This window comes from Platalea leucorodia (genome assembly GCF_965183815.1).
Source record: "Platalea leucorodia genome assembly, chromosome: 6".
Taxonomy (NCBI): Eukaryota; Metazoa; Chordata; class Aves; order Pelecaniformes; family Threskiornithidae; genus Platalea; species Platalea leucorodia.
In genome coordinates, this window is record NC_138828.1 from 83,974,853 (window position 1) to 84,000,942 (window position 26,090).

Genomic DNA, 26,090 nt, shown 5'->3' on the forward strand with positions numbered 1-26,090 from the left:
CAGAGGCGGTTGGTTGCTTTCTTCATTAGAAATACCTTCTAAATGCAGCGTTGCCTAGGTTGACATCGCACCTTTACGGGAGACTGGTTTGGTCGCTGCTTGGACTAGGCATGAAAAGGGCAAGGCTGGGGTATTGCAGCAGGCAGTGCCATTTCATTAGGTGGCACTTGTTCCTCTGAATCACTGTGAGCAACAGTCCCCTAGGCAACATGCTCAGGCAATTATGTTGGAGGTGCTGTTTTTTCAGATGAGTCATAAAACAGAGGTCTTAACCTCGTAATTAAAGATGCAACGGCACGTTTGGGAAAAAGAGTCAGGCGTTCACCCTACTATGTCCTGGCTAAAGTCCAGCCCTGGTAATTTGTCTTCTCCCTGCTTAATGCTGTCCCATAGCACCAAGGGGATTCAGACTTCAAAACAGTCTTGTTGGAACCTTTTGAAAAGTTGTTACAACCCCTACGGAAGGGGCTACGCACATTGACATCAGGAACGGTGTGTAACATGCCCAGGAGGTAAGAGGTGATGGGGTGTTTACACAAGTCCCGACATGCACGGAGCTATGGGACTAGCTTAAAGGTCAACGCGTTAGCAGAACTAGAGGTAGGAAGGGTAAATTGGAGGCCACAGCATCCACATCTCAGAATCTAGAGAAAGTGGCATCCACCTAACTTTTTAAACACACACAACAAAGGAGACTGATTTAGGGAGAGGGCGATTAATATCTTTCCTCCTTATGCATCAGCCCCCTTTCTCCCCATACTTCCCCAATCAGTTTAGCACAAGCGTCCCATAAACACAACCCAAGGACAAGACCAGCTAGACTGTGCTTAAGTGCATGCTCAGTAGCAGTCAGCAAGGCAAACGTTATCAGCAGGCTCCACATGCCTCTCCTTTCACAAGGCTTACGGGATTTTAATATCCAAACTGTTGGCTCTTTGGTCATGTTTTGCTGAAGATGGGAGCAATGGGTTCGGGTTGTGCAGAACTGATGACAAGGCAGAGTCCTCTTTTCTCTAGCAATAAGGTTCATGCCCACAGCCTGACGCACACACACCAGCCTGCATTTCTTCTCCCCACCTCACCTCCACTCTTGAAAACAGAGCTGAACCCAGGGGCAGTTATAAAATGCTGCAGCAATGTGATTGATTGGCTTATTCCTGCCTAGGCTTCCCTAAGAGTCTCCAAATACATTAGAGATCAACATTGCAATGCTGCAGGGTTTGCCTGAAGTTGCAGAAGTGTTTCTGCGATGTGTAAGTCAGCCCCTGCACTAGCCTTTGCAGGCTGGAGGAAAAGACCTACAGTCTGGAGAGCACTTTTACCACAAGGTGGGAGTTCCCCCTCTCTACACCAGCACACCACTTCCCTCTGATCCACCAAACTCACGTTGCTGGTTCCTTTCCCCCAGGTTTTCTTTCAGATTTCAGCAATTAAAAATACAAAGCCATTTCAGCAAGACATAGGGTCAGGCTTCTAGAGACAAAGATAGAAAGCATCACCCTGAGGAGCTAAGATACACAACACAGCAAATTCACTCTCGTACCTCTAGTACATCTCAGAGAGGTCCTATGTCCTCACTCTCCAGAGTCTGCTTTCTCATCCAACACCTACAAGGACAACCAGACTCTCCAATTGCTCTCCCTGTCCAGAGGCAGAACAAGATACCATCTTCCATTATCTGCCAAAAAGCACGTAGTATAGCTCTTTTGACAATTCAAGCAGTGCTCTTCATTTTTAAGAGTGAATTTACTCCAGCAAATAAGTTTCTACTGCCACCCCACCTTAGTCACTACAAGGATGTCTATTAGACAAGACTAAATTGGACAGGCATTAAAAGTGTCACCACTTAGTTGCTTTTTCAAAGAAAAGCTTCTGACCGATTTCTCATCCCTTTATGAGCATTGAATTCAAAGGTAAAAGCAAAGAGCTGAAGCACTGAAGTGCTGCAAAGTGGAAAACAAAGCCTATTGCTCGAGACTCAGGGATACAGCTCAAGATTTCAGAAATCACTGCCTTTGACTTGAAGCTATTACAGCGACTCCAAGAGCCACCAAGGGGGAGGTACATGAAGTTTACTACTGAACTGGTAGGAGAGTCAAGCTTGCTGTAGTTTAAGGTGCTTGGTCTTAGGACGAGGACGGATCAGATGATTCGCAGTAGGAAGTATCAGACCAGAAGTGAGTATACTTCCCGATTTCTTACATTCTTACCATTTTTACATTTGCATTTAACAACAAAAACAGACAAAACCCTACCGTGCCATCCTCCATTATTAAATTCCTGTGGGAAACGCATCTCAGATCTAATAACCCATTTTAAGTCTCTTGTTTTAAGGTTAGTAATAAGTTCTCTTGAGCCTTGCAATATTAGCGGATTACAAATAAAAACACATTCTCTGGATACTTCGGTAACTCAATTACAATGTTCTATTGCTGGCATCTTCCAAGTAAACAGCCCTCCACAGCACAAGCCTTATATTGAAGCAAAACATAGCTCTCTAACAAATTTTCTACAAGTGGTACTTACAGACTGTGGCTTTTATGACTTCCCCCAGCACCATTTTGAAAGAGTTATTGGAAAAGTACTTTTCATTTACGGGCCCTTTAATATTGGCTGCTCTTGGGTTGTCTCCGAACATCGGCAGCCTGTACATCTGGAGCATTTAGTTACCCCAAAAGTACTGATGGGAAAATGTTGGGTACCTTCATCATCTTTTACTCAGGGTGTGCTCCAAAATCCCAATTTCCACCACCTTCAACACTGCTTTACTAAAGCTGAGGACATTTCATCAGCAAATGCAACATCTTGCCTTAAAGTTGATAAAGCAAAACTCTTGAGCCTCTGAGCAAGAAGTTACAATAAAAATCACCTGTTCAGCTGAAAAAAAGCCTTTAGGCTTTCCCAGTTTCCTCCCTGGAGGAATTACCAATTCTCAGCATGATAGACTGAACTGCCCAGTTATGGGGGGCAGAATCTACTTTCCAGAAGACATGTAGGCCTTTAGCTTTGAAGCAAGGTTTTGGCCACTTCAAGCCTACTTCCAGGAGTTTGTCAGTCAATGCTAAAAGCATCCATCACTACCGTTAAATAGTTCAGCACCAGCTTCCCTGCACAACAGGGAATGTTGCAGTTGGTCACACCACCTCAAACAGATCCGGGGGGCCAAGTCCAGCTTGAACAAGTGTATGGTCTTATCTAAGGCTTAGATCTGGGGGAAGATGACAAAGCTAGCCCTATCCAAGGCTTCACCAGACCTGGTATTTAATATTAAACTGAGCTCACTTCTCTGTTCTCTCCCCTCCACCATGAATTAACATCACAGGACAAGGCAGTCTGCAGTTGTGCAGATGACCAGGGAGCTGCACCCAGGTTCATGCAGTTTGGGGCAGGGGGGAAGCCACAATTTATGTGCTTCAAATACTTAACAAGTGATGCCGCTCTTCTCCTCCACCCAAAGTCAGCAGAAAACCAAACTTCAGAGAACACACACCTACACAAGGAATAATATCCCAGGGGAATTAAAGAAAAAGTCCTCTCAATTATGTGGAGCACTGACTGAAAGGAGCTCGCAAGTGAGAGTCTAAAAATCTCCGTATGCAGCAAGAGCCCAAACAGCAGGAGGATGAGGAAGCCTCAAACCCCTGTTGTAACACAAAACTGCATTGCCACAGAATAGGGAAAGAGCTTGACAGACAGCAAATCTGATCACACTGACTAGCTGATCGGGTCCAAATATATCAATATTGCAGGATTCTCCCACATAGCATCGCTTGTGCCCATTAAACATGAGGTTTTGGCAGTTTTCAGGGCAGAACCAAACAGCGAGGTCTGCTGGTGGAAAAATTGGCTGCAAATTATTTAGAACTATTCAAGTCAGCAAGAATGAATGGACAGCAGCATGCGAAAAAGCTGTTTTGCCTTAAGTTACCACTTCTCATTGCTATCTGTACCTCAAGCAGCTGATCCCTTCCCGCAGCCCTGCGTACTTCAACTGGAACATGCTGGTGAAAGGACAGCCAGAGATGAGAAGCATACCCCTATGCTGCTGTTCTGGGCAATAACAATTGACACACAGGACAAGAGCTTGAGATTTTCCCCTGTTTTTCTCTACACGTAGAGAGGTATGACAAGGAAAAAAAAAAAAAAAAACACACACACAAACCACACAAGTCAGGGTTTCAAAACGAATCGCTGTAATTCAAGGAAGTGTAAGATGAGTAAGGCGTATTTGTTAACACTTGGGCAGGAAAGCACCCGGCAAATACAGTGTATGAGCACTGCTGCCTGTGGCAATCCCAAACATAGACTTTTCCCCAGAAAGCACCGGTTTGCATTGATAAAGGCAAAGAAAAACATACTAGAAAAAAACTCAAGAGGAGTAAAAAGACCTTTTTTAAGTCATTAAATAGGAAATACCAGCACTCCGCTACCTTCCAGGGAGTTTTATCTTGAAGGGATAAGACTCAAGATCAGCTAAAGGACTCTTCTTCACTGCAGCTTTACAGCCTCGCTCCCCTTGCAAGCGCCACACGTGCTTCTCTGTACAGACACACGTCCATCCACATCTCATCCCAAGCAGAGGCCAAGAGGGATAAACCCTTCTTTCACGAGACACACCAGAGCCCTATCCCTCCTCAAGCTGCCCTTCATCCATCTCCATGGCATCGCTGCAGGGAAGGGCTAAGCAGAGCCCCACAACGGACCAGCTGTGTTCCTCCTCCCCCCAATTGTATCCACATGCCCATCACACATGTCTAAATATCTTCCTAGCACTTTCTACAGCGCTATTTGAAGAGTAAAGAGTTAGCAACGTACTGGTCATGATGGTGAAAGGCACGCTCCAGCCAGTGCTCGCAGGAAGGGCAGACTCCCCTCTGTCTGCGTTCCCCTTCTGCACTGCTGCCCCTGCTTTTCTTCTCGGCTTATCCTCCTCCTCATGAAGCTGTCAAGCCTTTAAAAAACACGGCCAGACACTGAAGGACGGACGAGGGACTCATCCCCACGTGGCATGCCAAGGGGTTTAACGCAGGCAGCAGTATGGGGTACCAGCAGGCATTGGCACTACTTTGTAATAAAGCAGGCATTTTTGTTAGAGACCTTTACATAAATGGGTTGATTAAAACATCATCTGTGTGCAAACGCCTACAAGAAATCAACTTTGGAGGTCTTCAAAACAGTCTAGAAGACAGCCATGACCCAGGCAGATTTAAGTCTATTCCAAACCCCTTCATTTTGGTAAGCTTTTAGAAGGTGACAAAGCATTGGCCAGAGCAGGCGCCGAGAAGGAAGGTGCTTTTAAGCAGCCCAATCCAATGGCAAATCGCTGCTTTAGCCAAGAGACTCAGACCTGCAGGGACACAAGCTTTGCCCTCCTTACATGTAGAAACGGCTAAGTCCTCTAGCAATCCTGAGAGAAGAGGACATTTCTGTTAGTAAAAAGCACTTTGAAGAAGTTATGCATGTTTAACATACTCTTCTTGCCACAGAATTGCATAGATGTGTTTGTCTCCCCTGCCCCCCTACTAGAAGAAGTATCCCTAAAGGATTTTCACCACCTCTTTCCTTCCCATAAGGGTTTTATTTCCCCCAAATTCCCATTTATTAGGACTAAGAGGTCTGGACTACCAAAATTAAACATCTGTAACACCCCTGGGGAGTGACCCATTTCTCTGATTTTTTTTGGAGGAGGTGACACCAACCCTCTGACATTTCCTAGGCTATCCCACAGTGCACCAGTCACTTGGACATAAAGCTTTGCTCCATGGATCTATCTAAACAGCGTCCTCCACCACAGCGTGACCACCCCACGATGCCAGTCCTGATCCAGGTGGAAAACACAACTTTATCGCTTCATGGCTCAGCAGGCACTAAGGTATCGAATCAGGATTATATGCAAGGAGCTGGATATTCTTCTGATGAAGGGAAATGGTGTGAGGAGGTCTTAAGTCATGCCATGGTCACTCTGGTAAACGAAACTCCAGAGCTAATTTTCACAGTCGCTGGCTGTGAAAATAGAAAGCATCATATTGAAAGAATACAGCAGGAAGCATCCTCCTGCCTGCTCACTCCCAGGCAAACACACACCCACACACAAGCTCAGGGATCAGACATGTCTGCTTGCAAAGCATTTCCCTCACTGCATTGAACGATTCCCCTCTTCATCCCCTCCCCAGCTTCCTCCAGATAACCCATCGCAATAAAACCATCTATTAAAAGATCTCTGGCTGCAGCAGTGACAGCTATCAGAGACCTCCCCCCCCAAAAAAATAAACCCCATGCACATGAAAGATAGATGTCAGCAGTGCTTGGATTTACCAGCAGCACCAGCCTGGCCAGGTTGACTCATCACAATTTAGCCCACCCGAGCAATTAATATCCGAGGGTGCCTCCCAGAGGTGAGCTGCAAGAGGAAGCGACCCTGTAAACTGAGCGCCACGCAGCTGCTTTGCTAACGGGATCTCCTTTCCTCCGCCACCGGGTTTCTTGACCAGCATTTCGTAGGTGAGCAGGACAAGCTGAGAAGTGGGGGAACGACGACACTTTGGGATTTGGCTGGCGGACAGAGAATTTGGGCTATTTGCCTTTTTTTCGAGGTTGAAGGGGGAGGTTTCATTTTTTTGGGCCCTCTAAAAAAAGTGATTGAAGACTTGCAAGGATTCCTTGCATAAGTGCTACATGGAGAGGAGCGAAAGCAAATACCTCCAGAGATCCCACAAGCTGGCAAAGGCCCAAGAACAGACCAGTTGAGGCTTTTCAGGAGACTTTTCCTGAACCATTTAAATAATTTAGAAAGCATTAACTCTTACTGACAGCTTTTCAGACAGCTCTTTCACTTGCAGGGCCCTATCAAAAACCTCACTCTTAATCAACAACAACAAAAAAAGATACTGCAATGGCCCCAAATCTTGGGCAGGGTTGAACGTGGATTCAAAAAGGTGCCCGAGATATTTTTCTTTGCTGAAATGCTTCCCTTGTACAGGCAGGTCTTCCAGAGGCCACAACCTGCTACTTATCCACAGTGGTACAGTGTAAAAAACATACAAAAATGGTTAAGAGACAGTCTATCAACGTTTCACTTGCTTGGGGCTATTCAAAGAAAAGGAGCTGTTCCCTGCAGTGGTTCAACTGCATTAAATACTGTAAAAGTTAAGCAGCAGCAAGGTATAAACTAGTATAGTATACCAATAGTATAGGTACAAACTAAGCTATAACTTCTTTGGGGTTAGGTAGAAGAGATGCACCAGCACCAGTTTCACTCTAGCATCCCCCCAGGGTACCAGGATCATGTTCTGGAACAAAGTGCATTTCTATAAAGTTTTTATGCCCTGTCTTATTGCCACCAGAAATGAAAACAGCTGCTAAAAAGGCAGCAGTGGCTGGGCCAAGCTTTGCAGCAAACTTATTCCTGCACCCCTTCCCACCAGCACCAGCCAAAAGGCATCTGGATGAAACAGGAGACCAGCTCTAATTCACACAAAACCAGAAGTTAGGTGAAAAACAAGATCTGTACTGGAAACATAGAAAGCCACAGAAGAAGAGCAGTGAACCCAGCCACCTGATCACCAAACACATTTTCAGTTGTGGTTCCAGGCAAGACACAGAAAGAAAAACCTCCCCCTGCCATTAAAAGTGAAAACAGTCCAAAGGATACCCAAATGGCAGCCCAGCTGCCCTCCGCAGCCTCAGCCACCCCCCTCCAGAAACGGGGATTTCAAATCACAACAGGCTTGGCAGGATAACATAAATCACCACATACAGTTTCTATGCCTAGGAGCCACGAAACAGCAGCAGTGATGACAACACCACGGTCAGGGGGAGAGCCAGTGGCACCAGATCCGATTTTGCTGTCCATCATCAACCCAAAATAAAAATACCCCGGTCCAGTGGTGAAATAATTGCAGACTGACAATCTATGATAGAGTGTTATTCATTAGGACATTGTTTATGGTTCGTCTACATGGCTTCCATGGCTACAGCAACAGGGATGATGTTGGCTAGTATTTTAGACAGATTGCATACATGCATTTTGTTTTCACTCAGCACTGCACTTTCCCCACGTGAAACATCAGTATGTAAATCCTCACAGAGAGGAGGTTTTAGCATTAATTAGAAAAAAACCAGAACAGGTAAGATCTCTTGTACTCATCTCCCCATGCATATCTTGAAACTAAATTCAAACCCTGAAAGACAGCACTCTGGTTAATGCAAATTGAATTCAAAAGGTATTTTCCATCCTTAAACACAACAGCATCAGGCAAGGCAACAGACATCCGGCACAGGCAATAGATATCATCACTAAGCAGCAAAGCCCATTGAAAATACATCAAGTACTGCCTTACTTTAGTGAATTAAATAATTAAAGAGCTGGCAGAGCTGGTTCTCTAGCTTTCCTGTCCAAATGCATCGCCCAGCAACAGTAGTGCTTCAGTTTCGGGGTTTTAAGACCACAACTCACCTGCACTACTTCTTTAATAGAGATGCTGTTCAAACAACCTCCGCTCCCCTCCCGGCTGCTCCCCCTGGGCCACCACACTTGTTCCCAAATGCCACTTGCTCAGGTGGCTGAGGCGGCAATGGCTCGTGCTTTTTCAATGGCTCCAATATTAATCCATCCAGGGCATCTTTCTCCCTCACTTCCAATTGGCGAGCGGCGGATGGGTGGAGTGAGAACGCGACCCATTAGCTCCCAGATGGGCACCTCCAACCCAGCTCTCCCAACCGGAGCAGCGATGCCGGCAAGCCGCTAACTTCACGCCTGCGAAGCACCGCTCCGCATGCCGCCGCAGCCCCGGGCAAGGCTGGGCTTTGGGTTATCGCCTCCAGCCACCCAAATCCCGCTGCCTCTCAGAGCTATTTGCCTCTGGTAGCCAAGAGGAAAAATAGAATAATTAAAGTGACCCTGCGCTTCAGAGCCAGCAGTTTTTGCTGGATGCTGTATGAAGAAAAGCTCGTGTGCCTCCTTAAAAAAAAAAAAAGCTTTGTGGCAGCCAGGCTCAACTGAAGTGAGAAGATACTGTACCTTACAGACAGAAGTACAGGGAAAACAAGAGGATGTGAAGATGCAGGAAGAAAAGAGGGAGGGGAAAAAAAACCTGCTGCTGAAAGGTAGATACAGCCAATTTCTTACAGATATATCTGCTGTACTCTGCGAGTGCGGTGCCTGCCCGATTGCGGGGCTGGGCTCCGATGCTTTTTCCACGCTACCCAGTGTGACAGCTCGGTTGCACGGGCAGCAGCAGCGCAAGGGTTAACGCATGCATTCAATGAGGAGCCTGCATAAGGGAATGAGAAACGGGGCAATAAGTCTCTGCTCTAACAGCAAGTTGCAGAAAATAGAGCTGAAGAGACCTCACCTCATCCGAGGAGACTTGTATCCAAGCCCGGTACTTGACTATGCAGTGCCTAAAAAGCTTTGGAGGGAAGATGCCGCATCCTCCCCCTCCCTCCAGCCTATTCTACTGCTTCACTTTCCTTACAATTCAAGATTTTCATAACAATAAGCCAAGTCTCCCCCAGCTGGATATTTAAAGCCTGGAGGAATGGTCTATGCTGGCCAAATAAAAAAAAAAAAAAAAAAAAAAAGGAAAAACCTCCCCAAAGCAACATCAAGTCAGCCTTAGAAAAGGCAGAACCCTAAAAAAATAAGGCAGAAATAAACAGCAAGTTATCCAAATGCTGGCAAGACCGGGTGACTCCCATCTGCAAGTCCCTAACACTAACTCTGACAATTACTGTGACTTAAGTTAAAATTTCCCAGTGACCATATTTACCAGGAGGCAGCAAACGTTTCCCAGCGCAAAGCGAGGGGAGGCAGGCACGGCTCGGGAAGAGGCATGGCTTTCAGCAGAGGGATTCAGGCAGAGCCACATACCCCCCTTTGCAGTCCCTGCTACAGACTTGTTTCCGCTGCACGAAACCACAGGCAATGCATGTTTTTAAACACCTCCTACGCATTTTCTCTGCCGAGACTGCTCATCCAGTCTCCTCCATTTTTTTTTTTTTTTTTTGCATGCCACCTGACGAGCTTTTCCAGGTAGGGCGCATCATGTTCAGACTGTTAATAAGATGTAAAGGATGTAAAACCATGGTTCATAAAGTACTGGAGGGTGGAAAAGACCCTTGGAGGTCTCTAGCCCCACTCCTTGCTCCAGGCAGAACCACCAACCACCTTCAAAGCTACATCAGGCTGCTCAAGACCTCATCTCATCAAGCCCAATACCTTCCCCAAAAGAGTTTTACAGTCAAGACTCCTGTCCTTGGGATCAGCACTTACAGCAGGGCTCAGCTCCTGAACCAGCAGGATTTACCGAGTTTCCCCATATAGATGCTTCGCAATAAAGCAACGTGTAAAATTTTGAACAAAGCTGATACTTTTAAGGTATTTCCTTGTAGCGAGAAAAATCTGCAGTAGAAGATCTTAATACCTTCCCCTGTACCCACACTTGATACCTTTAATAACAGTTTAAAGGACAGAGTTGACAGCATCACAACCCTAAAGGTGAAACAAGCCCGCCTAGCCTCCAGCAGGTATTTCAGGTTTCAAGCACTGCCAGATTCATTTCAGCAAGTGAACAAGCTTACGAAACAAAAGACTGGCTAAGATCAGTTTCTATTTTTATTTTTTATCGTGCTGAGGTTGTTTATCAGCTCTCCCTGGCCAGCCTGCCCAGGCACAAGGGGGTAACAGTGACCGGAGCTGCTCCTTGGTGGAGATGACAGCGGCCAAGCAAGCACCACCAGGAGAGGTCCGAGAGGAGAGTCCATCAACACAACCGCATCGATGCGTCCACCAAGTCCTACCTGCGTTGTCTCCCTCCTTACCCACCATCTCCAAAGCTCCCCCCCAAATCCTGGTGGGCTTCTCTGCTACCCCATGCCACCCCTCTCCGGTCCCCAACCCTTTCATCCCCGCTCACGCACCATCCACCGGCCCGGTCCACCTCTGCGTCACCAAACGTTGCGGCCACTGGGCCAAATCCTGCGAAGAGCCAGCGCTCGCCCCAAACTGGCCATAGGGCGAGCGGAGAAAGGTGAGCCGGGGGTAGCAGAAAGAAGCCGGCTCCATTAGGACGGAGAAGAGAGGAGAGCCAGGTACGAAGCAAACCGCGTCTCCCTTCACCTCCTTCAGCGGGTACTGTTGGGACATGCAGTCTCGGAGCCTTCTCCCTGAGAAGTTCCTTTTTGGAGAGGAATTAGTGCAAAAAAAAAAAAAAAAGCCGCTCGAGCAGCCCCGCTGCTGCTGTCACAGCCCAGCAGAGCACACTGGAAAGGCTGCGTCTCCAGCCTGTATTTAAACGCCCCTCTCAGAAAGCAGAGATGCAGCACAGGAAGAGACAAATTCCAGCTCTGCGTCGGGCTGATAAGCCAGGTTTATAATATTCAAGAAGTATTGGCATTACTACAATTCCTCCCCCCCCCCCAAAGAATATCTTGTGCAGTAGCTTGTTGTGCACAATAAGCAAAAAAAAAAAAAGCCCAATCCCTAAAAAAAAAAATCAGCCTGTTCCGGTGGGAACAGCCAACACGTTGAATAAAACAAACACACGCGTGTTAAACCCTGGGGACGCAATTAGGCTCGGAGCAGGGGGGAAGAGGCATTAACTTCTGGAAAAGGAGATGGCAGCGGGTGAGAGGAAAAGGAGAATAAATCTGACGCCCAACTGTACTCCGTGGGGTGCTTTTTCCCCCGGGGGGTGAGCCCAAGTGGCAGCTCCCACCCCTGCAGGGTGCCAGCACCTGCCCCAACACCAAAAGGGGAGGAAGGCCACCTCATCCTCAGCCCCCAGACTGCCCCCCTCCTAATTTTTCCACTCCTCATCTGCCCCCATGAGTGCATAGCACCTAGCAATAACCCACTCCATCACCACTGCTGTCCAAAACCCACTCGCAGCATCCTGAGACAAAGCTTGCCCAGCTCCAAGCAGCGACCACCTGAGGTCTTCCCTCCACCAGCTTCAAACCTGGGTTTTTCCCCCCCCTGCCAGAGCCCCCATTATCACCAGTCTCCATCCATCCCACCACAGTATGGCTGCAGGGATGCCCCTGGGGCAGCCACAGCCCTACAAGCCCTTCTGCTGCTGTTTGCATCAGGTCCTTCAAACCCAGAGAGCCAAAAAGCACCCATGGGGAAGAAAGTTCCTGCCTAACGCAAGTATAAAGTCAGCATTACCCACTCCAGTGGCTTGGATCAGGTTTTCATGCTTTTCTCCCCATCCTCCTGCAGTTTTCTCACCAGGGCATTTACAAGGAATGCAATTGGACTCTATTCCCTCCATGCCCTACCCAAATCACAGCTCCCCGTGGTCCATCAGAGCTTGCAGACCCTTCTTCAATACCAGTATTCAATTGAAGCCCTTCGTACTGCCTTTTTTTTTTTAATTGCAAGTCAGAGCTGGGGATGATCTAGAAAGGGGGAATAGAAAAACCCATGGAGTTATAAGTCACAGCTAAGTGCTTTGATATCAAAGCCAGCACTGACAGATGCAGCAGCCTGCCGCGCTCTGCTCCGGGCCAGCATGTCACCGTGCTCTGCAGAAAGGCTTTATGGGGAGCTTATACTAGATCTTATTTAGAAAGTTATATTGCATTAAAAAAAAAAGAGAGAGTTTTTCAGTTTCACTAGGTCCCAGCTGAAGGAGCTACTTTGCAGACTTCATGATCACAAAACACTGCTCAGACTCAAATTAGGATGAACTTTAAGGAATTGCCCCTGGCATTCCCAGTTTTCAGCCTTGCTGCACTGCATCCTTCACAGCAGCCTCCCTACCCCGCTTCGGCAGCGACAGCACCGTGCCGTGCCTCAGCTGCTGCCAGCAGCAAAGGTAGCTTGGATTCAACATATGCTGGATATCTGCTGGTGTGCTTGGCAGTAATTTGCATATTTAGAGGGTAGATGACAGCTTCATGATGATGAGTCATTAAAGTGTCCCGGAGAGTTGTTTACTCCCAGAGAAATCCAACATAGGGGAACAGGACTTCTAGAGAAGTGGTTTTGCATTAGGAAGAGGTAACTCAAGTGCCACCCAAGTCGCCTACAGCAATAGAAAGCTTTTGGATAGCGATCACTGCGGCTTCCCAGAGACACCTAAATCACAGCCCAGTATTAGAATTACTCACTGAAAAAAAAAAAAAACCAGCAGCTTTCCCCCAGGTAATGTGATTTAGCACTTGCCTTTAGGCAAAAAAATCCATATGTGGTGCATCACAGCAGTTCTGCAAGGACAAGGTTTGAAGTTTTAGTCTTATAGGGGCAAATAAACCAGCACCAGGCTAAGTCCCATAACTCGGGACTGAAATCCAACTTCGCAGCTAACCTCGAGCTCCCTTCTGCAAGCAATATCAAACTTTGCACTGATGCTTCTTTTTTGAAGACAATATAGAAAGCTCCCATTTCAGATCCTTTTGCTTTTAAAGCCAAGACATCTTTGTTTTCACATTGACTTAACATCAAACCGAAGCTTTCTTCAGCAACTGTTTACAGCCTTAAGCGATTTACTACAGCTTTACTAGAAATCAAGGCACTACAAGTTTACATACAGATATCTTACACCACTGGGGAAATCCAGCAAGTGCTCCATGTAAGAGCCCAACTCTATTTCTAGCTGCGTTCATTTAAACAAGCTGAAGCGTTGGAGTTGCCAAGGCACAACACGAGAGCCGGAGAGGAACTTCCTCTGCGGTACATAATTCTTACCGAGTGGCAACTCCAGAAAAGCCACAGATATTTCAGAACTAGAGGGCTCTGGCTGAGATGGATTAGCCTACGCGTCTCGGTTATAGCAGGGAAGCGGCGACGCGCGGCTGGCAGGGGTGGTAGCAATGAGGTCGCAGCGTAGACGGGACTAAAGCATTGCATCACTGCTTCCTTCCAGCCTGCAAAAACACCAGCCACAAAGCCACCTCTAACAGCAACCCAGGTGAGAAGGCTGAAACACCGCGGGGTTTATCCAGCCCTGGGCCCAGCGGCGTACCCCATGCTTCAGCTACCGCTTTTGAGGGACAGTAACTCTGCAAAGGAGGGACAAGACTACGTTCGCACCTAAAGAAAACCCACAGGAGAAGTCTTGCAAACGTTGCGCATTGCAACAGCTTAGGAAAAAAGTTTTATGTTCCCAATAGATTGCTGATGTGCGTATTGGTGACGGACAGCCAGTCCACACCATCAGGTTGCCAGAGGAAGAATAACAGTCCCGGAGATGAAAACCAGCAGCGTGGAAGAAAGCTTTGAGGAAGATCATCAGCTCCAAAGCAAACTTTTTGATTAAACTGGGAGGAGGAGGGGAAAAAAACCAAGGGCACAATCCTCCCCAAGGTCCTCAAGCGAGGTTTGAGGCCGGCCTCCCGCTCACAGCAAAGCTGTTGTGCCACCTACAGTTGCCTTCACTCCAAAACAAAAACCACTTTCCTACACCAACCCAAGTCCCTGTCATTTAATTTGGTGTCAAACCGCGCTAACGCAGCCATGCTGATTAAGGAAGTGCTTCCTTCGGTAAGGCGGGGGGGGAAGCACTTCAGAAAATAACTTTTTTTAAAGTTTAGCGTAAATCACAAAGTGCATTTCAAAGCACGTTTAAACCCACCCTCTCCCTGCCTTTCAAAACAAAGCCAAACACATTGCTGAAGTTTTTGCCAATGCACACGACTGCCCAAGCCCTTTACACTAGTGCAGCTTGAACCATATAAGTTTCAGCTTTTTTTTTTTTTCTTTTTATTGCGGTTTTTGCACCATTACCGACATGAAGTCAGGCAACCGCATCCGCAAGCAAAGCTAAACACCACACCGTGCCCTCCTCCCCTAGTTAGGTATAAACAAGTACCAAAAGAGGGGAAAACACCCCCAAAACGGGGGAGCACGAAGGTGACATCGCTCCTTTAGCCCCCGGTATTTCTTTCACGCCACATCTGCGCTCCCTGGGCTGAAACATCCCTCCGCTGCCCAAGGAGCCCAGATTTGGGGGGTATCACTACCTCCCCGCAGGTAACAACCGGCTCCCCGACAAAAATAAACCTTGAGCAATGATGCAAACCGAAGATTTCCCAAATTTCTGCCCCCCCCAGCACCATTCCAAGCGGGGAAAGCGGGATAGGCGTCCCCCATCCCCTCCAGACCGCCCTCCCCAGCGCATCCCATCCCCATCCCCGCTGCTGCAAGAGGCAGAACCGGGGTAAAAGGAGGGGGGGAGGACACGACACCCCTCAAGCTGCCGGCAAAACTCATCACACTGGTGCCCCCCCCGGGCTCCAGCCAGCTTTGCCTCTCACCGCATGGCTGGAGGTGAAACACCCGTCTCGCTGCCATGGCTGCCTCGCTTTTTCTTCTCATCCCGTCTTCATCTCGACACTTTTCAGGCTTTCTTGAGGGTTTTCTACTTATTTTTTTTTTTCCCCGACAAAAAAATATAAAATAAAGGCAGAAGAGCCAAAAAAATAAAGAAACTCCCGGTGCAGGAGTGTGGGCTGGAAGGGGAAGGGACGGCGCGGTGTCACACCCCCGCCCGGGTCCTAGCGCCCGCCCCGCAGCCCGCGGCCACCGCGCCGGGTCCAGGTTCTCGGGTCACCCCGCTCCGGCACAACCCCGGGTGCCCTCAAAAGGGGAGATTTAAAGTCAGTTCTCCCCCCACGCACACTCCTCCTGTACTGAGGCTTGTCACTTCAATTAAAAAAAAAAAATCAGTTTTCACTTTTCTACAGATGCAAGGCTACTCAAAGCATTAGCAGGTGAGAGCTGCCAATAACTTCGGAGCTGGGAAAAAGCACCGAGCTGACAGATCTTGCTTCGCCCATAAAGCGTGCATAAAGTACACCGCAGGGTCCCATCATCCAGACTGGTTTTCTCTGCCCCTTCAAAACTTCCTCTGAAATCAGAATCACAGAATGGTTTGGGTTGGAACCGACCTTAAAGATCATCTGGTTCCGAGCCCCCTGCCATGGGCAGGGACGCCTCCCACCAGACCAGGTTGCTCAAAGCCCCATCCAACCTGGCCTTGGATGTTTCCAGGGATGGGGCATCCACCACCTCTTTGGGCAACCTGTGCCAGCACCTCAGCGCCCTCAGAGTGAAGAATAATAAATAGCCTGGCACAGGCACCTTTGACTCAAAAGCAGCCAGCTGGGATTCAAAATAAATCCCTGAGGCACAGCACAGTGATGCACCTCGAGTTTCTTTACAAAACCAAGCAGTAACAATAAAGTTTTTAAAAGCAGGTGCAGTGATGCTCCCCAACCTGCAGCCTTTGCTTTAAGAAAAAAAAAAAGGTACATTTAAGTTCTTACACTTTGCTGCCCTTTTTTTTTTTTTTTTGCAAGTTTTCCCCAGCCACTGCTACCTGGTTTGCTCACAACCTGAGAAAGCCTCGTTTTATATTTTTTTATTCCCCTCCCTGCTCAAGTCACTCTCCCCACGAGGTAGGTGCCAGCACCAGGAGCACTGAACACAAAGAAGCTGGAGAAGCGATGAGTGAAGCTTAACGCTCCTCCGCTGCAATAAAAGCAAGGCAGCAATTAGAGACTGGCAAGAGGACATTTGCATTGCCTCTGCATTGCCTCCGGTGTGTACACAGTATCATATGAGGATAAACAGCTACGCCACCATAAAGGCTGGACTCAGGCTGTTTTGTTTCTGTTTCCTGACCTTTCCTTCCTCCTGCAGGGTCTCTGAGCTGATCTAGCTGCAGCAAGCAATTTGTAGGAAATTTGGAAGTTAGGGGTGAAGGAGGTTTAAAGAAATCTTAAAGACATCTTGGCTTTTGATTGCTACAGATCTTGGTCTCAAGGCAGCATATCCATAGCGAACCTTCCTCATCCTCTAAATCAGCAAACCACAACCAGAAAAAACACTAGAAAACCATTTGACACCATTTCAGCTGGAGGTGGGGAAACCCCCTGCCATAATTTGAAGGCTTAAGCGACTGCGTAGATCCAGCAAACACTGGAGAAGAGTCTTCATGCCTATTTAGCACCTAGATTAATTTCAAGGAATCAACTCCATTTCCAGTTTCAAGTGCTAAGTGCCACCTCCTTCAGCTCACAAGAGAAACCCATTCCCACCCAAAAATCCTCATGGGAAGAAGAGCGAGGAGAGGTAGTTTTAATCCCATTATGTTGGTTTGGAAGATGGCTATATTTTAAAGTAACAATTTGTGGGTTTGCTGAAGTTCTGCTTACATTGCAGAAGTTAATAATTGTTTTAATGGTTTAAACTGTACAAATTTAATACAACCTTTAGCTCTGCACAGGGGTTGAATGCATGGCATCCAGTTACATCAGGCGATGGGGAGCCCAGTCTCCCAAGCGGTGACCTTGCCAGCTCCTCCCAAAATAAGACAACCAGGAAGGACAGGGCTATGGGAATGCATGCAAGAGCATGCAAGGACAACTTTGCAGGGCTGCATTTCATACAGGTCTCCTGCAGGGGTTTGTAGGATTCCTTCAAGACCTCCATCTGATGGGCACACAGCTAACGGTGGAAGTCTGGGCCCCATATTAATTTCCCTCTATACCTTAAACCAAACCATATTTCCCTATGATAATGAAAAATTATTATGGCAGTAGGTGTCCCTTGCTAGAAATATTAGCCCCACCACCAGTATAGCTTTCTGGAAGCTATCAGCTTATCTGATATGATGCCAGGCTCCAGTAAAGATATCAGATACCTTCTGTCTGGTGCTATCTGGTCTATCCCAGTGTCTCCAGACCTGCTTTTTGCAAGCAGTCTCCACTGGCCCAGCTAAGCACAGTCACCCAGAGGGAGCTGGATCCAAGAAGCAGGAGCTACACCCTACCCTGAGCCCTTCAGCTTCTGAGGAGCCTCATCCGAGTATCCCCCTCCAGCAAGTAACAAGCTTTATGCACAAAGACAACCTCCCTTCAAGGCAGATGTTTGTTATCATCTCTCAGCAAGTTCTTCTTGACTGCCTGATTGGCATGAAGTAGCTCTTTGTAGCTGGTTTGGAGCTAGGCACCAGCGGGAAGGGGATTTTTGCTTGCCTTCACAACCAGATCATATAGGACCTGATTGCCTGGTCTAGCAGGACCAGCCATACATCTGAGCAGAAGATAGTTGAGTTTCCTCCAAGCCAGGGACAGACACCAGGTATATTTGCTTTTTTGTAGGACGCTTTTGCCAAGGTGGCGATTTTTCTGGTGGGCTAACATTGAAGACTGCAAGAATTTGGAGGCCAGAAAGAAACACTAGGTGGACCCAAGCATTGCAGAGAAACTCTTATCCAATACTCACGCATGAAGTAGTGCTGGATTCCCATGCCTCTGACAGCCAAGACTTTAAACAATGCAAAGAAGTTGCTTTTGGGGTCAAAAAAAAAATTAAGTACTACCATACCTGCCGTCAGAGTTGTTTTATTCTGTGTTAATCACACCCCGAACTCCTTAAATCCCCCCCGCCTCCTGTTGCTTTGACTGCAACTCAAGCGAAACCTCGGTTTGCTTCACAAATCGAGCTCCTGTTGCAGAGCCTGCTTCGTGCTCCCAGCTGCAGGAGGCCAGCTCTGCTTGCAGGCCAGTGCAATAAATGCTGCAGCACAGCAGAGGGAGCACAGCGTCCTGCTGGGAACCCCCCTCCGAGGGGGACACCACCAGACAACAGCTCCTTTTTGAGTTCTTGTCATTCGGAAGGGTTTCAAGTGCTTATCCCACCAGCATTTGCCTCCCCGCTCTTTGGTCTCACCCCTGGAGCTGCATCCCACAGGTCTCAACCACAGCACTAAGGATCCTATTTCAGGACACAGGTTTGAATTTGCTCTGGCACGATGGCCTGCAGAGACCCAGGCTGGTTTGGGGCACCAGATTTGTTAAGGAAATCCAGTATTAGAGGCCAAGGTAACTCGTGACCTGGCAGTTTGAGCAGTTGCAGCCTGCAGATTGAGACATTGAGGTGAGTTTAGCAACAATCACCTTTTTTTGGTGCCTGTCTTCCAGCCCCACAGCAAAGGCATAAGTAAACGTTAGGTAGAACTGTATCAGTACCTCCAGATACAAGGGAGCACATCTCAAGTTACCCTTTAAGAGTACCCCATCTAGAAACTCACCCAAATAGGAGAGAGAAAACCCCAGAAACAGCCACAAAACAACCTTAAGAAAAGGCACAACAGTCCCTTAGCACAGGGGGGATCAGGGGAGTTTAAGAGGCAGCAGCACAAGGAGCTGACCCAGGAGCCTGATGCTTTAAGGCAAACAGACACAACACTGCTTCTTCTCCGTGCTCATGCTCCCAACTAAGAGGAGAGCCGGTCATGTCTGACAAAAGGAGAAATTAGTTATATTTGATTAAGAGGTACATAAATACTCATTCCTTTGTCTCCCTCCTGTAGATTTTTTCCCTACAGCTTCCCACAGCTCCTCAAGCACTGCTGGCTGTCTCCTCCAGACGCTTGGAGCTATGCGGGGCCAGCAAGGACCAGGGCTGGTGCTCAGACCAAGGGCTGCTGGAAAGGTCAGAGTCCTTTAGATGCAGATTGCACCCAGATGGTGATTTCCTCCTGGCACTGGTAGGAGCTGGGGAAGGCAGCCAGTCTCTCCAGTATGCTCTGCCAGAGCTAGAGGCAGAAACTCCCTGGCAAGAGTCACACCAGCATGCAGGTTTTATTAGGCCAGGACCATGCAAGCCAACTTGCATCACCACCAGCTACAACAGGGAGATGCAAGCAGGACTGAGTGCTCAAACATCGTAACTGTGTTTGCGGTACAGTCCTTACCCTAAACACAGCCCCCTCCCCATGCCGCAAAATGTGATTCATTTTTCCTGGGACAAAGATGCTTTCATCTCCAGGAGGTATTCAAGGGCCCTTTGCAAGCATAAGGGGAGCAACTCTCACCCAACCGTTGCCTTCTTGGAAAGGAGCTGAATGCCACAGGAGGGAACTGCAGCTTGGAGAAGATCTGACTGCAAAGTCCCTGCTCCAGCCCTCCTAAGGAGCACACGTCTGGGGCAGGGGATAGCAGCAGGAATAAACCTTTTCCTCTTTGGAGGAGTTTTCCCAAGTATGTCTCACCTCTACAGGAGCAGCAGGAATAAGGACTCCCTAACAAGACCTAGGCATCCTGACTGGAAGGTCTTGTAAGTGTGAAGAACCCACCTGCCAGCAGATCAGTAGCCAGTGTGGCTGGACACCTGCAATACTAAGCTGTGGTTCATGTGATGGACACCAATGCTGCCTGAGCTTGTGTCTTCTGACCACATTGGTTAGCAGGGGCTGAATGAAGCCTCTTCTCCTTGTCTGGGGCCCTAAGGGCCAAAGCATTAACTAGAGACTACTTCACCATCCCTGGAAGCTGCCTAGACCACAGGGTGAGAAAGCCATACCCTTCCCACGTGTCCAGGAACAGGGGATGCTCAGGCCTTCCCCTCCACAGGGACATTAAAAGAGTTGCTTCTCATCCAGCCATCTATTTTCACAAGACATTTCACAAGCAATGTTTGAGATCAGGCAGTCCGAGACCAGCCAAACTCACACCTTCCTAGACAGATGGGGTCATAACACACTAAGGCAAGACTTGGTTAGACTTAGGTCCCGACTAGCTGGGCTTATCTTGGAAACAAAGGGAGCAAGGGGGACATTTGGTGGTCTGCTAAAGTTTAGTTAGCAGAAGATTTGTATGGAGATCTCTCCAGGCTGCAACCAGCAAGCTGCAAGTTTGGCATGGACTTGTGGCCACTGAAAGCTTCCACTAGACAGTGCAGCCCCACGCACTCCTCTTGGCTGACTGATAAAAGCATCTGTACAGTCCAGAACATCACAGGGACTCCCAGGCTCCCTGCGAGATAGGTGCGGAAAGCAGGAGAGAAAGACTTCCCCAGGGAAGTGCCAACACAAGGCCTAATCTAAATCTAATCCAGACCTTGGAGTCCTATAACACACCAAATGCCATCTCAAGTCTTTCCACCTCTTGTAGGAAAGCAGAGGTGCATCACACCTGAACAGAGTAGGAGAGCTGAAGAGAGCTAAGGGAGATGATGTAAAGAGAGCAGCCCAAGAGAGGAGCAATAGCACGGGGACTTCATTGCTCTTACAGCTACGGTCTGTCCTCAGGCTCCCGAGCACGCTCCACCCGAGCACAGGATTTGAACCGGAGCTTGAAGGAATATTGCCGATGGTTATTTTGGTAGAAATGAAAAAGTTACTTTAAGGGAGGGTGGCATTGAAATCTGTCTCCCAAGAAGTAGCTTAAGCTCTAGCCTGCCACTTTCACACCCAAGCGTCAGTTTACCTTTCTGTAGCGATTAAACAGAGGACATCTCCATGGAGCTCGTCAAAGCACATCTCCATTTCATGGCTCATTAACAACAGGACACAGTGTCTTCACCTCTATCATTGCTCCCTGGATCCCATAGCAGCAGTCAACCAAGGACCAGAGAGCCCAGCCTCCATCTCCCTCCTGCCAGTGCGTGCCTGAGAACCAACACATCTCATCATTACCTGACACAGTACCTACCGGCACAGCAGAATTGCTGAGACCCAGCCGTGCCACTGAAGTCACTTAAGAGGTGACATTCAGCAACGGATCGTTTTCCATTGCTTTGGTTTCTACGTGGTTAAGATCATGGGAAAAGACTACCCTTAAATGATGTTACAGCTATACAAAGAGTCCTGCTAGCCTAATGAGTAGGTCTCAGGCAGAGATAAACACACAATAGACTTGCACGGAGCCACAGCTGAATAGCTGACTTCAGCCTTAGTTTAGCCTCAGAGCATTAGAGATTGTTGATTCCAGTAGAGAACACACTTGCCAGGCTTTTTTGTGCAAGAGCACAGTTTAAAGAAAAAGCCTCAGTAACCAGTCCAGCCACTGGCAACCCAGCCTCTCTTCTGCAGTTAGCAGCAACTCAAACAATGTGAATATTTTCACTGCTGCTGGAGGCAACGTGCTGGCGATAAGGAGTTTAGCATGGCATTTATTTAGCTTTTTTCAGAAAGCTAATGGATTTAGAAATAAATGATGGTCCTTACCCAAGACTCAGCTGAACATGTTATGAAGCTCAGAAAACAGACTAGAGCAGCAGATCCAGATGATGTCATGTAATAGAGCAATAAAGAATTACACAACTGAAGGCAACAGATAAAAAACAGGAACACTCAGCAACATCTAAAGATGTAATAGGAAACAACTTTTAATCTTAGCTATGCACACTTGCAAAGCCCCTTGCCTAACACATCCAGTTAGATCACACAACATCCGTGGACATAAATATTTACCTGAAACCTTCACGACCAAGAAGGCACGAGGTGCCAGCGCATTTTCATACCAAGCAGAAGCCCATGGGAAGCAGCGGAGATGAGAACAAGCCTAACAAAGACCAACATTTTCCAGGCAAAGAGCAGTTTTTAATCGAACTCAGCAGCAGGTTCACAAGGACTTGCAGCACAGAGAAGCTGGTAGTCGGGAACAACTTTAACAGTTTCCAGACAAACTAGAAAACCCCACTTTTAACACAAAAAGGAATCATATGCTAGGATGCGGTTGTGAAGATTCTTCACACTTTGGGATGATGACTTTCATCTCTCTGAGCAGATACAATTGCTGGCAGCAAATACACAAGAACAGAAAAAAGCCCCTCAAGTTCCACAACAAGCTTCAAAGCCCAACAGTGTTTTACTCACTGCTAAAACAGATTCACAATCTGCTATGCTTGTTCAACTTAAAGTTGCATGAAAAGCCTCTTACTTTTCTCCCCTTGAAGTGCCACCCTCCCCCAGCAATGGGACAGTAGGGTACCAGTAGCAGGGATGCACTTTTTTTTTAAGTTAATGATTACAACTTAACACTTCTAGTTTTGACACTGCAGACTGGGGTCAGAACTGGATAGTTGGTAAAAGGATGCCGTAGAAGAGGCATTTCAAGAAACATGTCAAGTCCAAGCAGTCAGCAAAGAGTTTGAGTTCAGTGTGAGAAATGCAGCATCCCTGTTTGGGTCCTCCTAAAGAAGGGGCATTGCTGTCCTCTGTGGATTCACTGAGAGCAGAGGGTCTCCACATACCCATGGGTTATCACATCTGCTCAGCTTTGAGAGCCCATCACTTCAAAGCAACATCAGTTTTAAGGAGACACCTGCCCTCTGAAATGAGTAAGGCGACAGTAAAAGCTAATGCGACAGCACAACAGTGGAGCGACATTTTGGGGCTCACCTCCTGTGTTAGGAAGGGAACATGGATGCCAGTACCCGGTCCCGACAGGGACTGGAGGGCCTCTTGGCCAGCCAGATACAGAAGTTTATGGTGAGCTGAAGGCCCCACCAGCAATAAAGCTATGTTAGAACTAAGCTTAGAAATAGATGCTCAGATTAAGACCAGCTAATTGATGAGTTTAGTCTCACCTCTGGACAGACCAATTCATGTCTTCACCTCCCCACCATCAGCACAAAACCAGCTTCCAGGCTGCAATAAGGGAGTAACAAGGGGATCTGTCATCCCCCCTATTAAGTAAGAGCCCATAACGGCTACCAGTGCGCCTCAGTAGCACAGAGAGGGCAGAACCCTTTCAACAGCTGTTTCAGGTTGGTCGGGGACACTAAGGGACAGGTACAGAGCTGTCAGGTATATAGCTTGCAGCCCCCTACTCCCACTAGGGAAGGGAGGGACTCACTTTGGTCATTTAGAGGACAGATCTAAGGAGGTGTTAGCCACCTTCACCACCTTCCTTGGCAAGAAACGCTCTAGCACAGAGCAGCCAGGCAACAGTCACCTCCTTAAAAAAAACCCAAAATCATTCAAGTTATAATTATAAAATATTTCCATCCTATTCCAGCCCTACAGGTATGGGATAGAAGTTCTCCCATTTACAAGTGAGCCTTTCAAAGCTAATTAGGGCATGAAAGCAGTAGCCTGGTACATATACACTGAAGCACAGACCATTAAAATAGCATTCCTGTTAATCAAAAACTTAATCAGCTGCTTGATGATCAGTGGCATGATAGACTGCAGGAGCTACTGCCTGAAGATACAGCCACAGTTTTGCCTCATTTCCACACACAGGTAGGCAACGTGGTTGCAGAGGGACCATTTACCTAGCGTGGTTTTGGATGCTGGTACACAGCCCTCGCCATCACTCCAGCATAAACAGTAGTAGCACTTCTCAACAGCAAATTCAAGGTTTTGTAACCCAGCTCCCAGACAAGGAGAAAGAGTTACTCTCCCTACTGCCAGATTAAACAAAACCAAGCTCTTTTGATGTTAAAAGCCCAGCTGACTCAAATATACAAGCTATTAAATAGCACTTGTTCTTTAAAACTAGTTTGGACCAGTAGCATTCCCACCACCTAGAGAAACAGATAAATAAAGCCCTTGATGCCATTATGGAGCAGCTCAGTACCTGTACAATTATATTTTTGCATTAAATGCCATAGACTATTGATGCTATCAAGGACTTACCTACTCCCTCTGTGAATAGTGACAAAGTGTAAGGCCAAGCAGGAAAGTCTGAAAGCATTACAAATACCCATCTTTCTTGTTCAAGCACACACTTGCGTTTCTCTTCTGTTGGTTAATGCAAATAGTCATGCTGTGAAGCTGTATCTTAAGCGTAGGTGGAGGTAACTCAAAGCTCAGGGCCTTCCTTCTTGACCTTGCATTTCAGTCCACTGTTCCACTGTGAGCTATCCATGGCCTGTGTTGAACCAGCCAGTTTTCATTCAGCCCAGGGCTTTCTTAAAGGTTAAGCAACAGGTTTCTTTCCAGCAAGGCCAAGCTCACTTTCAGAAGAGACCTTCTGCAGGAGCTCAGAGGGTCTGCAGACAAACAGGTCTACCTAGCCGAGGCTGGGCCGTATCCATCTGCACCTTCTGCACCACCAACCACCACCTCACTGGTTGGGTTTTTTTCCCCCTCCCTCTTTAACACCAGACACACACCTCTGCTTTCAATGAGAGAGAAGAAAGACTAAACAGTTGGACAAGCCATTCTTGAGATAGAATATTTGCAGCTGAAAGGGACCTACAATAACCATCTAAGTCCAACTGTGAGATGAAGAAGCCTGCTTTCCAAACCCTTTGTAATAGGGAGAAACTGTTTCAGAGTGATCTGGAGGATTTGAGCTTTCTTTTTAGCCTTCGCAAGGCAGAACGGGAAACTCTCAAGCCTTTGGTACCCCAGTAGCAAGCTTGAATCACCTCCCAGTCTACAAAGGGTTCAAGGAGAAACTGTTCCATGAACACCTTCAGGTAGACCGTAAGGTTTCCGTGTTTTACAGCTCCTGTTTTGTGGCTTACATTTATCCCATTCATATCCATAATCAAGCAGCTTAGCATTAACAGTCAGTGTTTTAATAATTCAGCTCCATTGCTTGGCATGAAGCATTGGGCAGATAGGTTTAAAGCCTGCAGTTGGAATCACTGACTCCAGCGTTGTTGGCAGAGCTAAACAGGATCCTGAGAGCAAACAATAAAATGATGACGGTTTCTCAGAAAACTGACCTATGAGGAAAGCAGTCGTGGACAAGCTTCAAGACAGAGGAACTGGAAAGGAACAGAACAAAACCAAGCAAGGTAATTTTGGCTGACTGGCAGGAAAGTTTTCAACGATTAAGCCAGTTAGACTGCAGTCTAGTCATCCTCTCCCAGGAGAGTATTATTCCTGCACAAACTGGAAAAACCCAAAGGTTGCCGTATAGCAAACAAGGGGGTTTTTTGGTGGTGTTTTTTTTTTTTAAGTCAGAGTTGGAAAAATACCCAAGTTCTTATCTCTGAATTCAGTGTCTTACCATCAGTCCCGTGCCAGAAGAATATAAAATTACTTCTTGTCACAGGAAAGATCCCTGCGTGTAAGAGGATGCAAGATATTCAGCGGAGGATTAATTTCTGAAACCTTGCAACTGCACACAACTCAGCCTCATTCAGATGCACAGACACCTCAAGACACCTGCAAGCTTTTCTTACCTAGAAAAGTCTGTAACCCCTCCAGATAGTTTCAATTCATGTGGATGTGAATGGGCACATTCAGCCTCAGCACATAACACTGAGCCCACAAAACATCCAGCCAAGCTGAAAAGCTACAACCTAACGTTTCTGGGACTCCACCACTTAATTTTTATTTATTTTTTGAGATAGCCCAGCCAGACTTCATGGATTCTCCCCTTCCCTCTTC

The 26,090-nt window shown here is 47.4% G+C and overlaps 1 protein-coding gene across 2 annotated transcripts in view; it reads right to left on the minus strand.

Moving 5' to 3' along the window:
* The window catches only part of SLC4A11 (solute carrier family 4 member 11), a gene marked incomplete at its 5' end in the record, with an annotated part of 101,778 nt that extends 86,458 nt beyond the window's left edge, over window positions 1-15,320 (minus strand). Inside the window, one exon of one of the 2 annotated variants that reach the window (XM_082315274.1) lies at window positions 15,262-15,320. In XM_082315274.1, the coding sequence (XP_082171400.1) occupies window positions 15,262-15,298 (37 nt within the window). Of the gene's footprint in view, window positions 1-10,920; window positions 11,147-15,261 lie in introns of those variants that run through there. The other variant, XM_082315273.1, reaches the window with a different exon arrangement.
* Between the last annotated feature and the right edge of the window lie 10,770 nt (window positions 15,321-26,090).